At 34.9% G+C, this 24,838-nt stretch overlaps 2 protein-coding genes, 1 long non-coding RNA gene and 1 pseudogene across 5 annotated transcripts; 1 reads left to right on the top strand and 3 right to left on the bottom strand.

Moving 5' to 3' along the window:
* Nucleotides 1–332: 332 nt before the first annotated feature.
* Nucleotides 333–1,713, bottom strand: LOC137738246 (lignin-forming anionic peroxidase-like). Its single transcript, XM_068477876.1, has 2 exons — nt 1,404–1,713; nt 333–1,205 (listed from the first exon to the last, which is right to left on the bottom strand). Exons 1-2 carry the CDS (start codon nt 1,635–1,637, stop codon nt 453–455), a joined length of 987 nt encoding a protein of 328 aa, XP_068333977.1. The 5' UTR covers nt 1,638–1,713; the 3' UTR covers nt 333–452.
* A 5,634-nt stretch (nt 1,714–7,347) lies between these two features.
* Nucleotides 7,348–8,375, bottom strand: LOC137736404 (uncharacterized; annotated as a pseudogene).
* Nucleotides 8,376–8,476: 101 nt separating this feature from the next.
* Nucleotides 8,477–9,780, bottom strand: LOC137738208 (lignin-forming anionic peroxidase-like). The gene is made up of 2 exons (XM_068477840.1): nt 9,498–9,780; nt 8,477–9,325 (listed from the first exon to the last, which is right to left on the bottom strand). The coding sequence occupies exons 1-2, from the start codon at nt 9,729–9,731 to the stop codon at nt 8,573–8,575; spliced, it is 987 nt and encodes a 328-aa protein (XP_068333941.1). The 5' UTR covers nt 9,732–9,780; the 3' UTR covers nt 8,477–8,572.
* A 9,840-nt stretch (nt 9,781–19,620) lies between these two features.
* On the top strand, nt 19,621–21,821 carry LOC137737766 (uncharacterized). Of its 3 annotated transcripts, none has more exons than XR_011068839.1 (4): nt 19,621–19,864; nt 20,288–20,404; nt 20,865–21,519; nt 21,664–21,821. It is a non-coding gene; the product is annotated as an uncharacterized lncRNA (long non-coding RNA). The 3 variants fall into 3 exon arrangements; XR_011068840.1 differs by having other exon boundaries at nt 19,621–20,404; nt 20,865–20,973; nt 21,305–21,519; XR_011068838.1 differs by having other exon boundaries at nt 19,621–20,404.
* Nucleotides 21,822–24,838: the final 3,017 nt, after the last annotated feature.

Here is a 24,838-nt window from a genome sequence, read left to right as displayed (position 1 = left end):
AAATTATCACAACAAAATGCTATTCTTACCATCTCTCTAATAGAGATGAGACCCACATGTGATGGTGACTCCTACCTTTATTAGAGAGATAATATAAATAATAGTATAAATAGGTGGTAAGTGTATCACTATTCTTACCACAATTATTAATCAAATTTCATGTAGAGTCATATCGTTAATAGTTAAAATATATAGCACCATCATTCATAATTCATGAAATAAATATATTTCAAAAAAACTTCTTTCTATTATTGGAAAACAAATTTATTGAAAAATAATAACATTGTATAATTAAGGTTACATATGAATGAATCAATACAAAATACACTCGTAAAAAAAATAAAAAATAAATAAAATAAAATAAAATAAAACTGAAAGAAATATTCGATATAGAGATTAAGTTACATTTTCATGTGTGGATACTCAATCTTGTGGCTCAAGTAAGTAAAAATTTAGTTGAGAGCACTGCAAATCCTTCTGACCTCTCCAGCTGAACCGGTGAGAGGATTAATGTCTCCCATTTGAATCATAGCGGTGATAAAATCAGCCTTAAAAGTTGCGGGCTTGGAACTGTACTCGGAGACGATGCTGTCTGTGGAACCTCCACTAAAAAGAACTTGATCCGATTCAAGAAGACCCTTCTTCTGAATCAAATTCTTGTAGTAATTGTTGTCAAATGAGTTCGGTGTCACCAACTCGAGCGGTGCCAAATTTGCATCGCCGTTGTTCGCGTCAGCTGGACAACGACGTTTGCGAGTAGTGGCAAAGTTAGAATCGATGTCACTTGCATTGTTGTAAATCCTGCCACGGAATGTAACGCAACGAGCCTGTCCAATTGTATGTGCACCTGACAGTGCAACCAAATCTCTCGCGTTGAGGCCTAAGTCGCCAAATCGCTCTTTAAGGCGGTCAAGGCTGTCCGTGAAAAGTGGAAGTGAACTTTCAGCTAGGCTTTGGCTTGCCGTGGTGGAATCTCTTCTTCCAAGTTTCACCGTCCAAGATGGACCGCTCACGGCAACGGATGCATCCCGAGCGGCGACAGCGAGAATATCTGCGCAAGATACGACACCAGGGCAGACCTTCTCCACTTCAGCTTTTGCTTTGTCTATGACTTCAAAGCCTCTCACAGAACCGTTGTTTTGCAATGCGCCCTTTTCACTTGTGATAGAAGGAGCGTCATCAAGTAAGATTGATGCATCACAACCCTACAAATACAATTCATATATTCATCAAAAACTAAGACACTCAATATTGCGCTATAATTTATATTATATTTTACGAAAAAAGTTAAAAGTTTTGTTAAAAACAACATGAAATGAGAACACCTGCCCTAAAAATACATTGTGTATATATATATATATATATATGTATGTATGTATGTATATATGTCAAGTAATTAGTACCTGGACAAAGCAATCATGGAAATGGAGGCGGATTAGGGATGCGGCCATTCGCCTTTCACTGGAAACAGCTGTTCTTACGGCATTTTTTATAGTGGTAAGAGCGTTTGGACAGGTTTTGTCATAAAATGTAGAAGATAATTGTGCTTCGCTTGTTGTGCTCATGAAAACCAACATCACGAGTGCAACAGCCGCGACATTTCCATGGCCGGAAAAGAAAGGGAAAGACATCTTCATCGAGCTTAATTGAACTTAATCAATACAAGTAAGAAGCCACTAAATGAAAATATTTGAAGTGATGAACTGAATAAAGAATGAGATTGAATATTGAAGAAGTTGATGACGATTAAGCTTGTATGTCTTGTCTATATATAGTGCAGTTTCGTACGTACTCAAGCTGCTTTCCTTTGTCCAGGTCGCTATTTCCTGCGAACGCGTACGTCGCCTTCAAAATATACAAGAAAGGTATTCGTTTTTAATGGATTGTGGTTTGAAGTTTCTCTTGTTACTCTTAATATTACTAGTCAAAGGATGAAAAGTCGTCGTGTAATTAGTCTTATTTTACAGCTAGGTAATCTCTGTCCTGTTGCAAAATTGCATGGGTAATTAGAAATGTTAATATAAAACGGTTGACGTGCGACTTTTGTGACCTCCATGCATGCATGCAATTGGTCATTATATATGTAAAAGGTAGGTGCACTTTGTAGTTTCTCGGATTTGTTCTCTCTCTAGATGGATTCATAATTCTTACTTCATGCTCATAGGGTCATAGCAGCCCACGCTTTTTGAAATTTTGATTAAGACAAGACAAAATTAATTAAGGCCAAGTTTATGAGTAATCTTTTGTAGTGTATACAAGAGGTGGCCTTGGCTTAACACGTCTAAGAGATATAATTAACCCACCAAATCTTATTTCTTTTTCATATTACATTATGTACTATTACGAGTTACAACCCAAAACTTAAAAATTTAAAGGGTGCTTTAGATTTAATTTGGCCCTTACAATTCATGATTCCTAGATAAAAACTCATCTACATATAAACGTCCAATAAAAACCCAAATTTAAAATCTGCAGCCACATCGGAACACTATTGACCTACTAATACAATTTATTTACACCCATGCCACTTTCCCAAATCCATAAATTTATTCGAAATTAAAAGTTGTAGAAGAAGTGAAATAAAATATATAAACTGTTGTATTGCATTAATTGTATCCATATCATACCAAAAATTTACCTTTATATATATATATATATATTGTATTAATTGGGAAGTAAATTAATTTGTTCCAATTATTAAAAAAAATTATACTAAATCCGTATTATATATTTTGAATCAAATAACACTTCTCTAACTTGTAGGTAAATTATTTTTCATGTATTGTTACATATATTAGGCACGTTTTATTGTTGTAAATCCACTCCCCTGGGCAATGTGGGATGTTACAATCCATCCCCCTTAGGGGCTCGACGTCCTCGTCAACACACTTCCGCCCAGGGATTGGCTCTGATACCAAATTGTCACATCCCAGCCCGAGCCCCCACCACATCCCAGACTCAACTCCGCCGTAGCACATTATTGTACGCTTTAGGCCCCAACCACGCCCTCACAATTTTGATTCTGGGAACTCACGTGCAACTTCCCAGTGGGTCATCCATCATGGAATTGCTCTTGCACGAACTCGCTTAACTTTGGAGTTCCGATAGATCTGATGCCAGTGAGCTCCCAAAAGGCCTCGTGCTAGGTAGAGATGAGAATATACATATAAGGCTTACATGATCCACTCCCCTAGGCGATGTGGGATGTTACATTAGCCTATTAGGGGTGTTTTTTGGTAAAAATATATAAAGTAATATGTATATGATTGTTTGTAGATAAAAGATAAAATCAAAAGCATGATCTAATTCCTAAGTTTATGCAATAGTTTGTTGTTGGTATACAATATTTTGCATAATTGGAAATGAACATTTCAAATAGTAGGTAGGTAAATTAATATGGTCTAATTATATAAATACACACACACACACACACACACACATATATATATATATATATATATATATATATATATACACATACCCACATTTTGAATCAAATAACATTTTTGTACATGGTAGGTAGATTACTTTTTTTTTTTTTTTATGTATTATTACATATATTAGGTTTTTTTTTTTTTTTTATGGTAAAAATATATATATGAACTCATAATGCCATATACATAGAATTAAGCCAAAAATTGTCATATTTGATATTAATATGCAATGAATTTTTTTAACATTAATGTCTTATTTTTCTTTTTGCAAAATCATTAACCCTCTCCTTACAATCTGTATAGAATTAATTGTGCGCATCAACTATGCAATAGGGGTATATTGGGCATCTAAAAAAATGTAAAATGTGTAAAGTAATATGTAATTAATGAATTCACTTAGGTGGATCCTAGTCACTGGATTTTTTTTTTGAGTAAAAAAAATTATGTCTGGTTTTATATGGAAAAATTTGAATTTGAGGGGTTAAAGTCATATTTTCAGAAATTTAAATGATTAGTTTAAGCTGTAATGTATGGAAAAGCTTTGAATTAAACACATCGGTGATTTTAACAATTTCTAACAAATCATGCATAACTGGCAACCCATTAAGTACTAATTGTGGAGTGAGTGAGCCTTCAAACAAAAGTAATCATATGTTCACTTAAGAGCAATGCTGAGTAGGTCAACTTTTTTTACCAAAGTTACAAATTATGTTGATGAGTCACCAATACAAAATAATTAAGTACGTTAATTAATATTTAAGTAATAATTCAATTGTCAATAACTACGTCATATAATTTACGAAATGTAATCTAAATAGTTGATCTCCTTAGTCTTACCGGTTCACACCCAATGAAGATGAAGTAACTCTGCTCTCTGATGAGGCTTCTGAACTTGTATAAATGGTCAACTATGAAACAAATAGATATGTATTTACAGAGACAACATTAAGCTTTCTAATGTAACATTAAGTAGGATATGGTCAAACATTTCAACTTATTAGTATACTTGTCGCTTTCTGACGTTTGATGCCTGCAGTCTTTTGTTTTCGAAATAAATATATTTATTAGACATTAAAATAAGAGAAGCTAAGAAACTGCATATGCATTAAGCTTTGTCCAGGTCTATAATTATTATTGGACCAATTCTCTAAAAATCAAGTAGTCAAGCATGCGATTTGTGAGCTGCACACCACAAAGTCAATCCACAAATTTAGAAGAGAGGAAAGCGATAGATTATGAGATTAACTAACTTTTTAATTAATATGATTCTCAATTTTTTAGGTGTTACATATCCATATCAAATGCAAGGAAGTCAAAAAATAGAAAATTTTGATTGGAAAATGATTATCAATCTCCCTTTATCGTCATGCACTTCTTTACTTTGTTTTTGTCACTTAATTCACTCATTCCTTAATTTACTGCATTGATTCAATTATGTGGTGAAAAATAAGAAAAGGAGTGCGGGAACAAAATGGGTCTAAAAAGTAACAACTTTCCATTTCAGTTCTTATTTCAGGTAAGTAAACACACCATAAAATATGAAGAAACTAAATTTATTATAGAAAAATCAAATGTGCTACGTCCACATGCAACGAATGATCACAAGAAACGCTGTCACGGTGATTTGGTGGCTCCACCAAATAACTCACTTAATAATTATTCGTATTATTGGAAGAAACTATGCATTAAGAGAGGTGTATTCGATTGAGAAATTATGTTTTCAATTGAGATTTTGAGAGATTTTAATTCTTTTAATGAATATATTGGTATTCAAACAAGATTTTAAGTGATTTATGAAATTCAAAGTGTATTCTATCAAAATTTTAAGATAGTTTAAAAAAATCCTTAGAAATCTGGTATATTCAATTAGGATTTTAAAACCATCTTCAAATGATATGTCAAATATGCCAAATAGGATTAAAAGACATTCAAGTGTTCTCCAATGGATATGTCAAATATGATGTGGTAGTTGGGTCATTTGACTCCTTACTTTCTAGCTGTCTTTTTTGACTGCAAACAAAGAAGGAGTCAAATATTTTTAATTTAATTTTTTAATTCATAGGTCCCAAACAACCAATAGAATAAAAACTAAAATTAATTTTAATTATTTTTTAATAGTTAATGTAACTCTGAGCCCAATAAAATAATAATATACATATTTGATGCCACATCCTGGGCTCGACTCCACCGTAGCACAATATTGTCCACTTTGGGCCCCGACCACGCCCTCAAGGTTTTGTTTTTGGGAGCTCACACAAGAACTTCCCAATGGGTCACTTATCCTAGAAATGCTCTCGCCTTGTACTCGCTTAACTTTAGAGTTCCGATGGAACCCGAAGTCAGTGAGCTCCCAAAAGGCCTTGTGCTAGGTAAAGATGGGAATATACATATAAGAATCACTCTCCTGGGCGATGTGGGATCTAACAATCCACCCCCCTTAGGGGCCCGACGTCCTCATCAGCACACACGCGTTAAGCTCTGATACCAAATTGTCACATCCCAGCCCAGGCCCCCACCACATCCCAGACTCGACTCCACCGTAGCACAATATTGTCCACTTTGGGCCCCGACCACGCCCTCACGGTTTTGTTTCTGGGAACTCACACGAGAACTTCTCAGTGGGTCACCCATCTTGGGAATGCTCTCGCCCCGTACTCGCTTAACTTCAGAGTTCCGATGGAACTCGAAGCCAGTGAGCTCCCAAAAGGCCTCGTGCTAGGTAGAGATGAGAATATACATATAAGGATCACTCCCCTGGGAGATGTGGGATCTAACAATGGTGTGCAAATGTGGTGGTTCTGACATATTTCACAAATGTAGGATCACCTTTGGGTGTTGTTTAATTAGTACTTGTCCAGTTGGACTGCACTTTGACTATTTATACTCTGATTGTGTACTTCACACTTAATCTCGCACTAACACCTTATTTTAGCCAATACTTTTAGTAGTTTGGTTTTTATTTATTCGTATTTCCCTATATCATTTTGCTTCCACATTGTGCACATGGTTACGTCGCTCTCAAGTCATGGCCAGCACGCCCTGATTTAGGTCGGGGTGTGTCATTTGACACATCCATTGGAAAAAAGGATGAACTAATCAGCCATCAAATATAATTTTGACATATTATTTTTTACATCTCCTTTGGAAATGCTCTAAAGAAGTTTATAACATTCTACCTATATTCAATTACTAATTTTGACATATTATTTTTGGAGTAATTGTAGCAATGGTCCCTCAACTTTAACTCAATTGGAGAAATGGTCCCTCAACTAAAAATCCATTACCATTGGTCCCTTAACTCATCAAAACGTGCAGCTATAGTCCTTCAACAAAAAATCCATTACAAATGGTCCCTCAACTTTAATCCAATTGGAGAAATAGTCCCTTAACTTTAATCCAATTGTACCAATGGTCTTTCCAACATAACTCATTTTAACAAAATTCTGACAAAGTTGACTAAAATGACCATAGCTACATGTTTTGATGAGTTGAGGGACCAATGGTAATGAATTTTTAGTTGAGAGACCATTGCTCCAATTTGATTAAAGTAGTTGAGGGACCATTGCTGCAATTCACTCTTATTTTTTTTATATCTCAATTGGAGATGCTCTAAAGAAGTTTATAACATTCTACCTGTATTCAATTGTGAATTGATTTTAAATAATTAAAAAAAGTTAAAGAATTAGAAAGAATTGCAGAGTTTTCGTAGTATATTTTAAATATTCATAAATCTCACATCTTCTTATGAAATTTCAAGAGAATTAAATCAAAATTCTAGAATTTCTACAAATTAATTAAACTCCATCAAAATTCATGGATTTATAAATTCACTCAAATTACAACAGATCAAAAGGGTCCCCAAAATTAAATAGAAAACAAATCCAGTTTTTTTTCATAAAAAACATGATCATGATCACAATCCAAAGGCACAGGACATTGCAGTCAGAGCCGTGGTGAAAATTGGCCACAGACGACTGCTTCTAGACGAATCATCGGCACCACTGGCTGGGTGATTAGATTCACTGCAATCGTCATTAGCACCACTGAAGCATCGGGGCCTTGTTATTTTAGCCTCACCTCCCTCCGTTACAAAGGTACTGTAAGTTTTTCCGCTGCTGAACAAAACGCACCAGAAATATGGAGCTCCACCATCACTGCCACTCGCAGCAGCTCCCACTTCAGTGTGGTTCTTAGCTTAGAGAATGTCCAAGACCTTGCTGTTTTCAATCAAGATTTTCGAAAATGCTTCGTCAGCGTGGACATATTTAGACTGGCAGCCAATTAAACGACCGGTGATTGGAGCGAGGGTTGAGGTTTGAACACCACGGTTGGGAGCAAATGTTTCGGCAAATGCAGAATCAGGAGGCTTCTTGGCGTCGGGCCCTCCTACAGCATCGCAGTCACCTTGGTACGCTTTTATGTACTGCAGGGCAATGCACGCCAAACCCTGGTTGTCGTAGAGGGATGATGCTTTGTGTGCAGTCCTGTTGCACCAAATGAGTAGTGCTACATTTACTATTTATTCGTATCATCTCTTTAATAGAGGTAGGGTCTTCTAACACATGTGGGTTTCATCTCAATTAGAGAGATGATATAAAAGATGATACAACTAGATGATAAGAATAACATTTTTAGCACCAAATAATGTGGCTCTACACCATATAAATTATCACAACAAAATGCTATTCTTACCATCTCTCTAATAGAGAAGGAACCCACATGTGATGGTGACCCCTACCTCTATTAGAGAGATGGTACAAATAATAGTATAAATAGGAGGTAAGTGTATCACTACTCTTATCACAATTATTAATCAAATTTCATGTACAGTTATATCGTTAATAGTTAAAATATATAGTGCCATCGATCATTCATAATTCATGAAATAAATATATTTCAAAATAACCGTTGGTAATCGACAATATAAACATCTGACTTCATTCTATTATTGGAAAACAAATTTATTGAAAAATAATACACTATATAATTAAGGTTACATATGAATGAATCAATACAACATAGACACTCGTAAAAAAAAAAAAAAAAAAAAAAAGAACCTGAAAGAAATTTTCGATATAGAGATTAAGTTACATTGTCATGTGTGGATACTCAATCTTGTGGCTCAAGTAAGTAAGAATTTAGTTGAGAGCACTGCAAATCCTTCTGACCTCTCCAGCTGAACCGGTGAGAGGATTAATGTCTCCCATTTTAATCATAGCGGTGATAAAATCAGCCTTAAAAGTTGCGGGCTTGGAACTGTACTCGGAGACGATGCTGTCTGTGGAACCTCCACTAAAAAGAACTTGATCCGATTCAAGAAGACCCTTCTTCTGAATCAAATTCTTGTAGTAATTGTTGTCAAATGAGTTCGGTGTCACCAACTCGAGCGGTGCCAAATTTGCATCGCCCTTGTTCGCGTCAGCTGGACAACGACGTTTGCGAGTAGTGGCAAAGTTAGAATCGATGTCACTTGCATTGTTGTAAATCCTGCCACGGAATGTAACGCAACGAGCCTGTCCAATTGTATGTGCACCTGACAGTGCAACCAAATCTCTCGCGTTGAGGCCTAAGTCGCCAAATCGCTCTTTAAGGCGGTCAAGGCTGTCCGTGAAAAGTGGAAGTGAACTTTCAGCTAGGCTTTGGCTTGCCGTGGTGGAATCTCTTCTTCCAAGTTTCACCGTCCAAGATGGACCGCTCACGGCAACGGATGCATCCCGAGCGGCGACAGCGAGAATATCTGCGCAAGATACGACACCAGGGCAGACCTTCTCCACTTCAGCTTTTGCTTTGTCTATGACTTCAAAGCCTCTCACAGAACCGTTGTTTTGCAATGCGCCCTTTTCACTTGTGATAGAAGGAGCGTCATCAAGTAAGATTGATGCATCACAACCCTACAAATACAATTCATATATTCATCAAAAACTAAGACACTCAATATTGCGCTACAATTTATATTATATTTTACGAAAAAAGTTAAAAGTTTTGTTAAAAACAACATGAAATGAGAACACCTGCCCTAAAAATACATTGTATATATATGTATATATGTCAAGTAATTAGTACCTGGACAAAGCAATCATGGAAATGGAGGCGGATTAGGGACGCGGCCATCCGCCTTTCACTTGAAACAGCTGTTCTTACGGCATTTTTGATAGTGGTAAGAGCGTTTGGACAGGTTTTGTCATAAAATGTAGAAGATAATTGCGCTTCACTTGTTGCGCTCATGAAAACCAACATCACGAGTGCAACAGCCACGACATTTCCATGGCCGGAAAAGAAAGGGAAAGACATCCTCATCGAGCTTAATTGAACTTAATCGATACAAGTAAGAAGCCACTAAATGAAAATATTTGAAGTGATGAACTGAATAAAGAATGAGAATGAATATTGAAGAAGTTGATGAAGATTAAGCTTGTATGTCTTGTCTATATATAGGGCAGTTTCGTACGTACTCAAGCTGCTTTGGTTTGTCCAGGTCGCTATTTCCTGCAAACGCGTACGTCGTCTTTGTAGCTGTAGTAGTACCAATTCTGATTTGGTTGGCAAAATATATAAGAAAGGTATTCGTCTTTAATAGATTGTGGTTTGAAGTTTCTCTTGTTACTCTTAATATTACTAGTCAAAGGATGAAAATTCGTCGTGTAAGTAATCTTATTTTACAGCTAGGTAATCTCTGTCCTGTTGCAAAATTGCATGGGTAATTAGAAATGTTAATATAAAACGGTTGACGTGCGACCTTTTTTGACCTCCATGGATGGCATGCAATTGGGCAATATATATGTAAAATGTAGGTGCACTTTGTAGTTTCTCGGATTTGTTCTCTCTCTAGATGGATTCATAATTCTTACTTCATGCTCATAGAGTCGTCGCAGCCCACATTTTTAGTTGTTCCAAAACATGAAATTTTGATTAGGACTAGACAAACTTAATGAATTAAGGGCAAGTTTATGAGTAATCTTTTGTAGTGTATACAAGAGGTGGCTTTGGCTTAACATGTCTAAGGGATATAACCCACCAATTCTTATTTCTTTTCATATTACATTATTACTAAGCTATTACGAGTTACAACCCAAAACTTAAAAATTTAAATGATTAGTTTAAGCTGTAATGTATGGAAAAGCTTTTAGAATTAAGCACTTCGGTGATTTTAACAGTTTCTAACAAATCATGCATAACTGGCAACTAATTAAATACTAATTGTGAAGCGAGTGAGCCTTCATATAAAAGTAATCATATGTTCACTTAAAAGCAATGCTAAGTAGGTCAACTTTTTTTACCAAAGTTACAACTATGTTGATGAGTCATCAATACAAAATAATTAAGCTTGTTAATCAATATTTAAGTAATAATGCAATCGTCAATAACTACGTCATATAATTTACAAAATGTAATCTAAATAGTTGATCTCCTTAGTGTTACCGGTTCACACCTAATGAAGATGAAGTAGCTCTGCTCTCCGATGAGGCTTCTGAACTTATATAAATGGTCAACTATGAAACAAATAGATATGTATTTAAGCTTTCTAATGTAGGACATTAACGAGGATATGGTCAAACATTTCAACTTATTAGTATACTGTCGCTTTCTGACTTTTGATGCCTGCAGTCTTTTATTTTCGAAATAAATATATTTATAAGACACTAAAATAAGAGAAGCTAAGAAACTGCATATGCATTAAGCTTTGTCCAGTTCTATAATTATTTTTGGACCAATTCTCTAAAAATCATGTAGTCAAGCATGCGATTTGTGAGCTGCACACCACAAAGTCAATCCACAAATTTAGAACAGAGGAAAGAGATAGATTATGAGACTAACTGACTTTTTAATTAATATGATTCTCAATATTTTAGGTGTTACATATCCATATCAAATGCAAGGAAGTCAAAAAATAGAAAATTTTGATTGGAAAATGATTATCAATCTCCTTTTGTCGTCATGCACTTCTTTACTTTGTTTTTGTCACTTAATTCACTCATTCCTTAATTTACTGCATTGATTCAATTATGTGGTGAAAATAAAAAAAGAAGTGCGGGAACAAAACGGGTCTGAAAAGTAACAACTTTCCATTTCAGTTCTTATTTCAGGTAAGTAATAAACATACCATAAAATATGAAGAAACTAATTTTATTATAAAAAAAGTCAAATGTGCTACATCCACATGCAACGAATGATCACGAGAGACACTGACAAGGTGATTCGGTGGCTCCACCAAATAACTCACATAATAGTTATTTGTATTATTGGAAGAAACTATGCATTAAGAGAGGTGTATTCGATTGAGAAATTATGTTTTCAATTGTGATTTTGAGAGATTTTAATTCTTTTAATATATATGGGTATTCAAACAAGATTTTAAGTGATTTATGAAATTCAAAGTGTATTCTATCAGAATTTTAAGATAGTTTAAAAAACATCCTTAGAAATCCGATCTATTCAATTAGAATTTTAAGACCATCTTTAAATGAGATGTCAAATATGCCAAATAAGATTAAAAGACATTCAAGTGTTCTCCAATGGATATGCCAAATATGATATGGCAATTAAGTCATTTGACTCCTTACTTTCTAGTTGTCTTTTTTGACAACAAACAAAGAATGAGTCAAATATTTTTAAGTTAATGTAACTCTGAGCCCAATAAAATCATAAAATACATATTTGACACATCCATTGGAAATGAAGAGGATTTAACACTTGTATTGAATTTGCCACATCAATCATCAAATAATTTTGACATATTATTTTTGACATCCCCTTTGGAGATGTTCTAAAGAAGTTTATGACATTCTATTGTATTCAATCACTAATTTTGACATATTATTTTTGGAGTAAATTGTAGCAATGGTCCCTCAACTTTAACTCAATTGGAGCAATGCTCCCTCAACTAAAAATACATTATCATTGTTCCCTCAACTCATCAAAATGTGCAGCTATAGTCCCTTCACTAAAAATCCATTACCAATGGTCCCTCAACTTTAATCCAACTGGAGAAATAGTCCCTCAACTTTAACCTAATTGTAGCAATGGTCTTTCCAACATAAATCATTTTGACAAAATTCTGACGAAGTTGACTAAAAGGACCATAGCTACATGTTTTAATGAGTTGAGGAACCAATGTTTTAATGAGTTAAGGAACCAATGGTAATGGATTTTTAGTTGAGGGACCATTGCTCCAATTTGATTAAAGTTGAGGATCCATTGCTACAATTTACTCTTATTTTTTACATCTCATTTGAAGATGCTCTAAAGAAGTTTATTAACATTCTACCTGTATTCAATTGTGAATTGATTTTAAATAATTACAAAAAGTTGAGGAATCAGAGAGAATTGAAGAGTTTTCATAGCATATTTTAAACATTCACAAATCTCACATATTCTCATGAGATTTCAAGAGAATTAAATCAAAATTTTAGAATTTCTACAAATTAATTAAACTCCATCAATGTTCATAGATTTATAAATCCACTAAAATCTATCAAAATTCCAATCAGATGCATACTTTAAGAAAAATTGGGTGTAAAAATTTCTAAAAGTCTAGGTGTATTAGATTGAGATTTTAGGAACTTTTAAAAGAATAAAAATAAATTGATAAAATTAAAAAGGAAATAATTCAAGTTCTTCACAACATTGCCACAAACGATAATCGATAGTAAAAATCCCCAAAGTTTTTAGCAAAACAATTCGAATTGGCAAAGCAGAAAATACTAAGAACTGATCCATTCATTCTTTCTCAGGTTGCTTGCCGTTGGTTCCAGTAACGCCATCCACAGGAGGCAACGTCTGCACAAAAACGCACAGCTTCATGAAACCCTAATACTAGAGGAGAGAGCAACAAAAACAAACGAATATTGTGCCTCAGCGAAGGGAGTGAAACATTTCGTTGGACACCTTGCGTGCAAACATTCAGGGTGAAAGTATAGAACACAAATTAACGGCATATATCATTGGTTTCGTAATTAATCAACCAGGAATGTGTTTCCGTGTGTGAGAGAGTGACAGAGGATGAGAGAGTCAAAGAGGAGAGAGATCGTACAAGATCAGGCTTGCAGAGATTGTGGACAACGGAGGCCCCGGCGAGAAGAGAAAGTACAACGACGACGGAGGACCAAGCCAGTGACGGAGTGCCCGTCGGCGGCCTCCCTCCCCCAAATTTCCGATTCATCCCCAGACCAAAACAACACAGTCGGCGCCGCCGCCGCCTACAGTTGAGATTCCGGCCCTGGTTTTTTTTCTGTAATTAAATTCCCGCCCGCGGTTTTTTGTTTCCTTGGCACGCACGCTGTGTTCTCTCAATGGGCTTCAAGCGAACTTCATTTTCCTCCTTGGTGTCCTCAGGCCCTATAATATTTGTTTGTACGGCCCATGCAACAAAAAAGAAGAATAATTTTGTTGGTTTACTTTCTCCTCTACTTCTCGGTTAAAATCGAACCGTAGATAACCATAATTTTCTTCGACAAAGGAGTATAGGAGAACGAGACCGATATTGGATAGCAGTTAGACAACTAGATTAATTGGTGACCTAGAAACAGACAGTGTCGAACTTTTAATTATCAAGTAACATTGCAGGATCGTTAAAAAATATAAGACTATGAGAATGCTTAAATGAGAAGGTTGCTTGCTTTTCCAAAATTGAAAAGGAAAATCTTTTTTACTAGCATCGCATTTTAATTTTATGCTTACACAACTACCTTCAGAGGTGTAGTGCAATATATTCGAAGTTTCATATAATTTTCCATTTACATATTCTAATTTATGATTTCTTATGTATTGACCAATATATGGAATAAAAAAGTATGTGAGTTTCACATGGCAATATATAGTTCAATACATGGAAACTCGTAAATTAGTTTGATTATGGGCTAGTTTATGATGCTTATCTCATACACATTCAATTTTTCTCATATTTTCGAATTCCGTGATGTTTAGACGCATAAATCATTATATTATTGAATCTACCTAGTGTTAGTAATAGATTAGTTTTGTGTATCTAAAAATAAAGAAAGGAAAACATCTATAAGCACAACACAAGAATGTCAAGAAACAAGAAGAGTTTGAATGAAACCCTAAAGAAAAACATATAGGATAATAGGCGATTAAAAATAGGTAAGGTGCGATGAAAATACTACACAAGAAATAAGAATAATGATCCATGCAGGGTCATTGAATTTTATTAGCAAAAGCAACCCTGTGAATACAGGGTCATATCAATCCATCTCATTACACAAGCACAGTCCTTACACAGATTACATTGCTTTTTAACAAATTTATTAGCACTTTTTGTTGCACATGCATCTACGGCGGAAGCCACGACATTTGCCTCCAGTGAACTGCTCCCTTTTGCAAGTGTTTTTACAGTTAGTGGATGAAAAGCACAACCCCTTGAACTTGCCGCTCGCAGCCTCGCAGGTCCTTTCCTGAACTTCCTTGCTTGACTTACTCCTTGCCTCAACACCCATTGGCCCCATCTCTGTCAAATCCAATTACATTAAATATAAAGATCAATTTTTTTGGTCGAATAAGATGTGTTATTCAAAACATCATAAGAAATTAATTACTTAAAAGTGGTATAATTACCGGTAGTGGCTAAAAGCAGGACAAGAACGAAAATAGCTGAAACAAGACGCATGGAACACTCCATTTGAATGTGTGTTTATGTGAGTGTGTGCTTGATCTGTGTGTTTGTGTGTGCGTGCTTGTGTATGATAAGAGGTCTTAGATGCTAATGCAAAGAACAATAACCATGCACGGCTTATTATATAGGGAATTTAGGATAGATTAAAGAGGATTGGTCTCCGTAAAAAGAGGTAACTCCATACCCAAAATAAGAAGTTGAAATTTTCAGCTTAATTGGCACCCTAAACCAAATTTCTAATTTTGTTGACTAAGTTCTCCGCCCTATATTTTTCTATGCACATTTAACTTTTGCTTTTAAAAGAATATATGGGTATTAAGAATATTTGAGTCTGGAGAAGGTGAGATGTGTGCATGTGCCATGCATAGTAATATTATTGATGTTATCGGGCCATGCCTTTAAATAAACAAGGAAAGAGAAAGAAAGAGAAACAACAGGACCATGCATGCATATTTCTGCACTCAAATGAATGAGTGAGTCTTTGCAGCAGTGAAATCATATTTCTGCGCTCAACTGAATTGTCTTTCTCTGTCCGTTCTTCCCACACGAACGATGACAATAATCCTTTATTTCATATAATTTTCCACTTACATAATGTAATTCATAATCCTTTATTCAATACATGAAAACCCATGAATTGGATTGATTGGGGCTAGTTGATAATCTCATACACATTCTATCTTTTCTCAAAATTTTGAATTCTTTGATATTCAGACACACATACCTCATCATATTATTGAATATGAGCTCGTTTAAAAGCACTTTTAAAATAACTGAAAATGCTTTTGGTGAAGTTAATTTTGAGTTCTAAAAGCAAGTGCTTTTTGGACGAAGCATCAAATATATATTTCTTGCAAGAAACACTTAAATGCTTTTTAAGGATCTATTTGAATTTTTACTAAGGATTGGTTTCAAAAGCATTTTCATCAAAATCGCTTTCAGTCATTTTAAAAGTATTTCCAAACGAATCCTCTACTTGGTGCCAATAAGATGATTAATTTTGTGTATCTAACAAAGGAAAAAAAAAACATCTATAAGCACAACACAAGAATGTGAGGAAACAAAAGGAGCAGTAATGAAAGAAACCCTGTCGAAACGGGGTGATTTAGTTAATTAGCAAAAGTGGCCACTATATAGAATGCTTAATAAATCTATCTCATTACACACAAGCACAGTCCAAAGTCCACAGACTCATCTCTCGCACACAGATTCCAAACTACTATATAACAAAGTTAGCATTGTTTGGCGCACATACATCTACCGCGGAAGCCATGACATTGTCCTCCATTGAAGCCCTCTGACAAGCTTGCAGATGTTTACGCAGTTGCTTGTGAAAAAACACACTGCCTTGAACTTGCTGCTCTGAGACTCGCACGTCTTTTTTCCGAGAGATTTTGGAATATGTGTGCTAAAAAGTTAATAACTTAAAAAATAAAAGTTCTCACTACTTATATTAAAACACGTGGTGTACCACTTATGTTCTCGTCACAACTTAAAATTTCTCTCTTTTCTTGACTGGCTTGTTTGACGTAGCAATCCTTCCCTCAACAGCCATTGGTCCCATCTCTGCCAAATTCAAACTCATTAAAACGACATCAATCTTTAGCTTAAAATCATATTAATTAAGAAAAGAGACATGTTTAAGACTGCTTATGGAAGGCTTAAAGTGTTTTCTCACGACAAAAATGCTTCTAATTACGTTTGACAGAAATTAAAAGAACACTTTTGAGTCATGGAGGCATGGAGGGAGTCAGAAACAATTTTTTAGTGGAGACAACTTTTAAAGAAGTGAAACTTCAATACAATGTATTTACTTTTATCCAACTACATGATTTTGGAATTGGTGTTTAAAACACTAAAATTGCCAACCATTAGCTTACATGACTAGGAAGGGTGAGAGGATAGGAAAGTATAGAACGTAAGAGGACAACTTATATTTTTAGTTGGAGCAATTTTCCATCATATAAAGAGTTGAGTGGTGGCAACTGCCCGCAGTGGGCATATGCTGCCTCCGTCCATGCGTGGAAGTACCTCATGTTCAATAAATATTTGTACATATTTATAATATTAATTATAAAAGGCAAAAGGGTTTATAAGCATAATTGCTTCTTTCATACAAATAGTGGCAAAAAACAGGACATGGACGAAGTTGACTGAAACAAAACGCATTAAGGACTCCATGTTTGATCTATGCGTGTTATGTGAGTGTGTGCTTTATCTGTGCGTGTGTGCTTTTGTATGAATTAGAGATCATATTTTACTGATACAGGCAGCTATAACCATGCATAGCTTATTATATATGGAAAGAAGATCCATCTCCGAAAACGGGGCTCAGCTCCATAGCCAAAATAAGCAGTTGAAAAATTCCAGCTTAAAAGGCAACACAAACCAAATTCCTATTTTTGTTAACTAAGTTTTGGCTTTATAATTTAGATTACTGTAACCTAATTACAATTTTTATATACATAACAACTTTTTAACAAGTTTACAGTTAAGATTTCAAACTTAGGGTTGGTTAGAAACTTAGGGTTATAATATTGATAAATATAAGTTCTTATAAATGCATACTATAGCAATACCACACATACTATGTAGAGAATATGTAGAGAAGTGGGAGCAAAATGTGAAAGTGTTTTAAAAATAGGTAAGAATAATGAAAACACTACACAAGACATAAAAGTAATGATCCATGCAGGATCATTCAATTTATTAGCAAAAGCTACCCTGTGGATACAGAGTCATTTCAATCCATCTCATTACACAAGCACGATCCCAACACAGATTACATTTATTTTTAACAAATTAATTAGCACTTTTTGTTGCACATGCATCTACGACGGAAGCCTTGACATTCGCCTCCGGTGAATTTCTCCATTTTGCAAGTGTTTTTACAGTTGGTAGATGAAAAGCACAACCCCTTGAACTTGCCGCTTGCAGCCTCACATGTCCTTTCCTTAGCTACCTTGCCTGACTTACTCCTTGCCTCAACACCCATTGGTCCCATCTCTGTAAAACCAAATTACATTAAATATAACAATCAGTTTTTTGTCGAATAAGATGTTTTATTCAAAACATCATAAGAAGTTAATTATTAAAAAGAGGTATAAATTACTGGTAGTAGCAAAAAGCAGGACAAGAACGAAGACAGCTGAAACAAAACGCATAGAATGTTCCATTTGAATCTGTGTTTCTTTGGTGTGTGATCTGTGTGTGTGCTTGTGTATGATAAGAGAGATCTCAATCGCTAATGCAAAGAATAATAACCATACATGGTTCATTATATAGGGGATATACGGCAGATTAAAGAGGATTGGTCTCCGTAAAGAAAGATAGCTCCACGCCCAAAATAAAAAATTGAAATATTCAGCTTAATTGGCACCATAAACCAAATTCCTATTTTTATTGACTAAGTTCTCCACCCTACAATTTTCTATGCACATTATAGGTTTTCATTTTCAAGCACATTTAACATTTCCTTTAAAATATTGGGTTATAAGCACATGTGGCTTATTATTCAGATTTTTTTATGTAAACAAAGCATATATATCTCATCGGAAAGACCATAATTCTTATAACAATATAAATTAAAAAAAAAAATTTGTTTGTTTATACCATAATAATAATTTAAATTATATAGATCAGGATTTGAACATTAGGTATAGAGAAGATTACGTTACATTAGCTAACTTGGCTAAGCCTAATAAAATGAATTTTAAAGTAGAATAGTTGAGGAAATAATGATTAATTGTATTTCAAACATAGGGCATTACAAAGACTTAAATTTGTTGACAAATAAAGAAGTTACATATAGCATGGCATATTGTATAAAATAATTCACGACGGTGCTACTTAACAAACAAGAACATTAGAAACCATAACAACGATACAATATTAACAATCCAACTATGAATTGGGTCCTTAATTTATTCCGGCTAGCTCCACACTAGTACCAAACACTACAAAAAAACAGGGCTTTGGATACAAAATTAAGGGCACAAATATTTATTTTGTGGGTATAGAACAAATTTTACACACAAGAAATTGTATTTGTTTCCTTTTCTATAAGGGCACCAACTAATGTGCTCATTCTCTACAAAGTTGGCACAAATAATTTTCTCTCTCAACTTTTTCAAAACAATGGATTCAAATATATTTATTTGTGTCTGTGTATTACTTCAAAAGACACAATTAATTTTTTTTATTATTTTTTTCTAAGACTTATGACTCACACCTTACTTTCTCTCCCTCTCTTTAACCCACCAACACCCTTAACCAATCCACACCCCATTCTCTCTCTCTCTCTCTCTCTCTCTCTCTCTCTCTCTCCCTCTCCTTCCCTTAACCCACCCACCACACACTCTCTCTCCCCTCCTTAGCCCACCCACACTCACTTCTCTCTTCCATCCGTTTCTCTCTTTACTAAATGGAGTACTTTGGTCTCACACGTATATATTATATGTATTTAATTTTAAAATTATGTGGATCGTCAGATTGGTTGAGATTTAGATCTCAAATCGTTGTTTTATAATTAACCCTAGTAACCTCACTCTCATTGTCTCTCTCACCCGATTCGCCTCCTTCGCCCAAATCCAAATCGAGCTCTCCGTCTTCCTCTATCCTCCCACATCAGTGGGATCACCCAAATTCGTCGCTTGAATCGTGACTCCACCCACACCAATCCTTAATCCTCAGTCTTCACTTCGTGAATTCGTCCCCTGAATCGCGATTCCACCCACAGTCCACACCACCTTGCCCGAATCGAGCTCTCAGTCTTAGTCCTCACTCCTCCTCACTCCACAAGGTAAGAATATCATGCAATAAACTCAACCAAAGTTCATGGATATTGTTTTATTTTGAATTCGGTTAGTGATTTTGAATATGGGTTATGAATCAGGGCTTTTGAAAACGGTCTCTAAATTAGGGATTTTGGATTAGGGTCTCTCTATACCTCTCTCTCTCTCTCTCTCACTCCTCTCATATCTGGGTTTTTCCTTTGTTTTTTTTTCTTTGAAAAACACCAACACCACCCATGCATCATATTTGAGTTCGTGTTTTTTCGTTTCGAGTTTATATCTTATGAGATCTGACATGTATATTTTGTATCTCGCCTCGTTGCTTATGGATTTGAGTTTTGAAATTATTTTACATTTTTTTTTCATACTTGCCCATTGCATGCAATTTTGGATATGAATATGATGGATTTTTGGTTAATTCATACTGTGAGGTTTCTCGGTGACTGGTTTGGTCGACCCGATCCAACTCATATTGGAGCGGTTTAGAGCCTTGTTCACTCTGTCTCTGCAACCTCAAAGGCCCTGGCCTTGTCACGCCCCCATTGCCGGTTCGTATTCTTTATTTGTATGGAAGAATTTCATATCTATTATTATATTTACGGAGCCATGTTGCTTAGAATTTTAGGATTTTGGATCTTCAATTTTTGGAAAAGTGTAAGTTTTTTTTATTGATTTATTAGGAGTTGTCTTGATTCCACCCCTCCCCCAATAATTATTTATTCGTTTTTGACTTTTCTTTTATGGTGTGGTAGCATTGAAAGAAGAGGATTTAGTAATTGGATCTAGGTAGAGATGAAATCAGAAGTGAAATACAAAAAAATGTATTCAAATGTGAAGTTCTTAAGGTGCTAATGTTTAATCATGTTAGTACAAGTTTCATCATGGAAAATGCAATATCGTTATACTGTCTATGCTAACTTAAACAAATATTTACCAGGTATGTGATTAAAATAAGCAACTCACTTTGACCATAAATAATATACATACTTATATATTTCTGTGATTCAGGTGAGTCAGGTGACCATGAGCTGAATGTATTATCTCCAACCCAAAAATTGCTTTTACAACCCGAAGTGAGGAATTTGAATCTTTGAGATGGCAGATCTGGAACTTGTAGGTATTGATTTTAATTAACTCTGTGTAGGTGTAATTTTGGACTGATTGTGTTTTGAATTCGACTATATTTGTGTTGGCTTCTGATGAATATAGTAGTCTATGTTAGCTGAGTGAGTCTTTTCTCACTGACATCAAGCTAGAGATTATGTCGGTCTTCAACAGTTTTTGGCCAAGGTCGCTATTAATAGCATTAATTCCATTTGGTCAATTTCTATGGTTTGTTACAAAATGTACCCTGGTCTTTGTGTTTGAATACTAGAATCAAAATGAAGATGATAATATTTCTGCACCAAATCTGAACCTTGAGCAATTAGCCATGTAATCTTATGCAGAGTGTGATGAGTCTGAACAATGTAGTAATGCACAGTCAGTTGTTATGGAGGGTGGACTTATTTTTAATACTTGTGAACTTATTTTTGATGAGGAATATTTGTATACTTTCCGCATCCATTGTTGGTTGTTCTGGAGGGTGGAGTTGTTATATAAGAATCATCTTAAAGCAAGTGGTGGAAAGACCCTTGAAGCAAATAAGAGTCCTCCCACAAAGGTATTCCCTTCTTACCTTCTTTATCCCTTCATTTTCTTTGTCCTGTAAAGTGTGTGGTTTTTCTTTTTCTTTGCATTTGTTATTCATGACTTCTGTGAGAGTCCATATACTGCATGTCACCTGATTAATTCGTTTATGGAGCAGCAAAGATTTGATGAGGTGCAAGGCCTGCTGGGAAGATGCATCTGTCCAAAAATGTTTGCTTTCAAGTTTTTTTTTTTTTTTTCCTTTGGGTATTAGAGAGAAAATATGTAACACAACAATATATGTTTGTGAGATTCAGAAAGTGAAAGTTGGTTTCATGGTTGTAGACATTCTTCATGAAAATTTAAATTTTTGCATTTCCTCAATTTAGATTCAATTTTTCAAATTTTGATTTTTTTTTATTAATTAATTCATGTTGGCACAATTACAATATAAGTGCCAACATAGCTGGAAAAGCTGATCTGAAAAGTTGTCAAGACGGGGCACAAATGGGCCATTATTTGTGCTGGCCTCTCTGGCACAAACACCCCTATTGTGCCCTTTTAGAAATGGTGACGCCCATAGAGGGCACTGACATAAAGATAGTAGCTGCACTGTTGCTATTGGTCTATGAGCACAATTGTTAGTGCTTTTTGGCCTCAAAGGACACAGATAATTTATTGAGTGCAATGCTCATTTTTCTTGTAGTGAAAGTACATACGTCCATGAACACACTGTTAATTGAGTGATTAGTGATCAACTTATCAATAGCTCAATTAATTAGCTAATTAACAATGTCCAGTGCAAAAGCATCTACGGCGTAATTAAGCCACAACAACAGTGGCCTCTGGGGAAGCCCTCAGTTTGGCAAACAACAACATAATTACTTTTTCTCACGTAGGTTCCCATGAAGCGATTAGTTTGAGACTCCAGGTCCTACCCTCAACAGCCATCGTCCGTTTAAACAACTATCAAAACAAAATATGGTAAATATGCATGCTTAAAATCGTAATAATATATGTTAACAATGAAGTTGAGTAACAAGACTGAGGGAGAAGAAGTATTACTGGTGGCCACCAAAAGCAACAGGAAGACGCAGGTAGTTGGGAGAAAACGCATGGACCGTTTTCTATGTATCTGTAACAAGTTTGTAGTTAAGATTTCAAACTTAGGGTAACTTAGAATGATATTATTGATATATATAGGTTCTTATAAATTCATAATATAGGAATACCCAAGGATGAAGCCAGAGATCTATATGGACATGGGCATCCTATAAAACAAAATCACATATTAAGAAGCTCAAGAATTTACTAACAAAACACATATATTAACCCATAAAAATTTTCGTATAACATATTACAATATCCCATGACGCATTTTCAAGTTTTGAAAGTATTGCATGACAATTTCATTACTAATATCATCAAATATATCTTTTTACAAAATATCCATCTTATTATTCATCCATTAATTTCCTTCCCATTTTTGAATTGATTATTTGAAAATTTCATAGCTGAAAATGCTTTATCACGTGAAATTACCATATGTACATTTTATTTCACAAAAAAACTGAGTTGGGGCATCCGGCTCTTGGGCCTAAAGTGGCTCCATCCTTGGCAATACCACACATACCATGCAGAGACGTGAGAGAAAAATATGAAAGTGTTTTTTTTTTTTTTTTTTTTTTTACCAGAAAAAAATGTGGAAGAGTCTTTTGAAATGTCATCGAGAAAAAACATTATCTTTAAAGACTATTTCTTCTAAAATAAAGTAAAAAACAATTAATTAAGTCCTTGCTTAAAAGTTGCTTAAGCAACTTCGAACCTTACCTAATTTTTTTCTTGTGCATCAACCTCACCTTGTCTTACATATGTTATTACCGGTTTAAAAGTCAAAAGAATATAATACAACCGAAGGTGTGGATAAAAAAGTACATTTGAAATTGACAATGTGACTTAACAATTTTTCAAATACAAATTAAAGTAATGTGTTGAATCCAAGTACACTAAGTGAAATATTTTCAACAATGCCTTGTCAAAACGGCAAAAAAGTTTCGTTATTAGCGTTTGACGATAATTATCATGCACTCTTTCTTAATGGAAAGACAGTAAACAAAAGAAGAGTAAGTGGTGATTATCTGGAATGTTAATAATAACCCTGAAGAAAAATATGATAATAGGCGATTAAAAATCCGTAAGGTGTAGTGAAAATACTACACAATACATAAGAATAATGATCCTTGGAGGGTCATTCAATTTATTAGCAAAAGCAACCCTATGGATATAGGGTCATATCAATCAATTTCATTACACAAGCACAATCCCCACACAAATTACATTTCTTTTTACCAAATCAATTAGCACTTTTTATTGCATATGCATCTACGACGGAAGCCCTGACATTCACCTCCAATGAATTTCTCCGTTTTGCAGGTGTTTTTACAGTTGGTAGACGAAAAGCACATCCCCTTGAACTTGCCGCTTGCAGCCTCGCAGGTCCTTTCCTTAACTGCCTTGCCTGACTTGCTCCTTGCCTCAGCACCCATTGGCCCCATCTCTGTCAAATTGAATTACATTAAAAATAAAGATAAATTTTTTTTTTTCAAATGAGACGCTTTATTCAAAACATCATAAAATATTAATTATTAATAAGAGATATAATTACTGGTAGCGGAGAAAAGTAGGACAAGGACGATGGCAGCTGAAACAAGACGCATTGAACGCTCCATTTGAATCTATTTGTATGTGAGTGTGTGCTTGATCTGTGTGTTTGTGTGTGTGTGTGCGCTTGTGTATGATAAGAGAGATCTCAGACGCTACTGCAAAGAACAATAATCATACAAGGTTTATTATATAGAGATCTAAAGCAAATTAAAGAGTGTTGGTCACCGTAAAAAGAGGTAGCTCTGTACAAAAATTATTATTTCGTTGAAATTTTCAGCTTAATTGGCACCATAAACCAAATTTCTATTTTTGTTGACTGAGTTCTCCACCTTATATTTTTCTATGCACATTAGTGTTTCTTTTTCAAGCACGTTTAATTTTACCTTTTAAAACATATATTTAGGTGTTAAGCACATTTGGCTTATTATTCACTTTTTATATGAAATGAAGCGCCACATATATATATATATATATATATATATATATATATATATATATATATATATTATACATATGGCCCACACTTGTCCTCTTCTTCTTGGACAGCTGGAGGTGATTTTTGGAATTGCAGCGTATGTTCGTTGCCCATGCCCAGGCTTTTGCCTACTATAGACTGGAGAGTCTGGAGAAGATAAGATATGTGCATGTGCCATGCAATGCATAGTAATATTATTGTTGATACAGGGCCA

This window comes from Pyrus communis, chromosome 6 (assembly GCF_963583255.1).
Source record: "Pyrus communis chromosome 6, drPyrComm1.1, whole genome shotgun sequence".
Classification (NCBI taxonomy): Eukaryota; Viridiplantae; Streptophyta; class Magnoliopsida; order Rosales; family Rosaceae; genus Pyrus; species Pyrus communis.
The sequence above is the reverse complement of the archived record's forward strand: the minus strand, read 5'-3'. Positions and strand labels throughout refer to the sequence as shown.

What these genes read in the sequence shown, in the direction of transcription:
- LOC137738246 (XM_068477876.1), bottom strand. Translation starts at nt 1,637, where the DNA reads ATGAAGATGTCTTTCCCTTTCTTTTCCGGCCATGGAAATGTCGCGGCT. An exon ending in TCCATGATTGCTTTGTCCAG is followed by an intron (nt 1,206 to 1,403) that starts GTACTAATTACT and finishes TTGTATTTGTAG; the next exon opens with GGTTGTGATGCATCAATCTT.
- LOC137738208 (XM_068477840.1), bottom strand. Translation starts at nt 9,731, where the DNA reads ATGAGGATGTCTTTCCCTTTCTTTTCCGGCCATGGAAATGTCGTGGCT. An exon ending in TCCATGATTGCTTTGTCCAG is followed by an intron (nt 9,326 to 9,497) that starts GTACTAATTACT and finishes TTGTATTTGTAG; the next exon opens with GGTTGTGATGCATCAATCTT.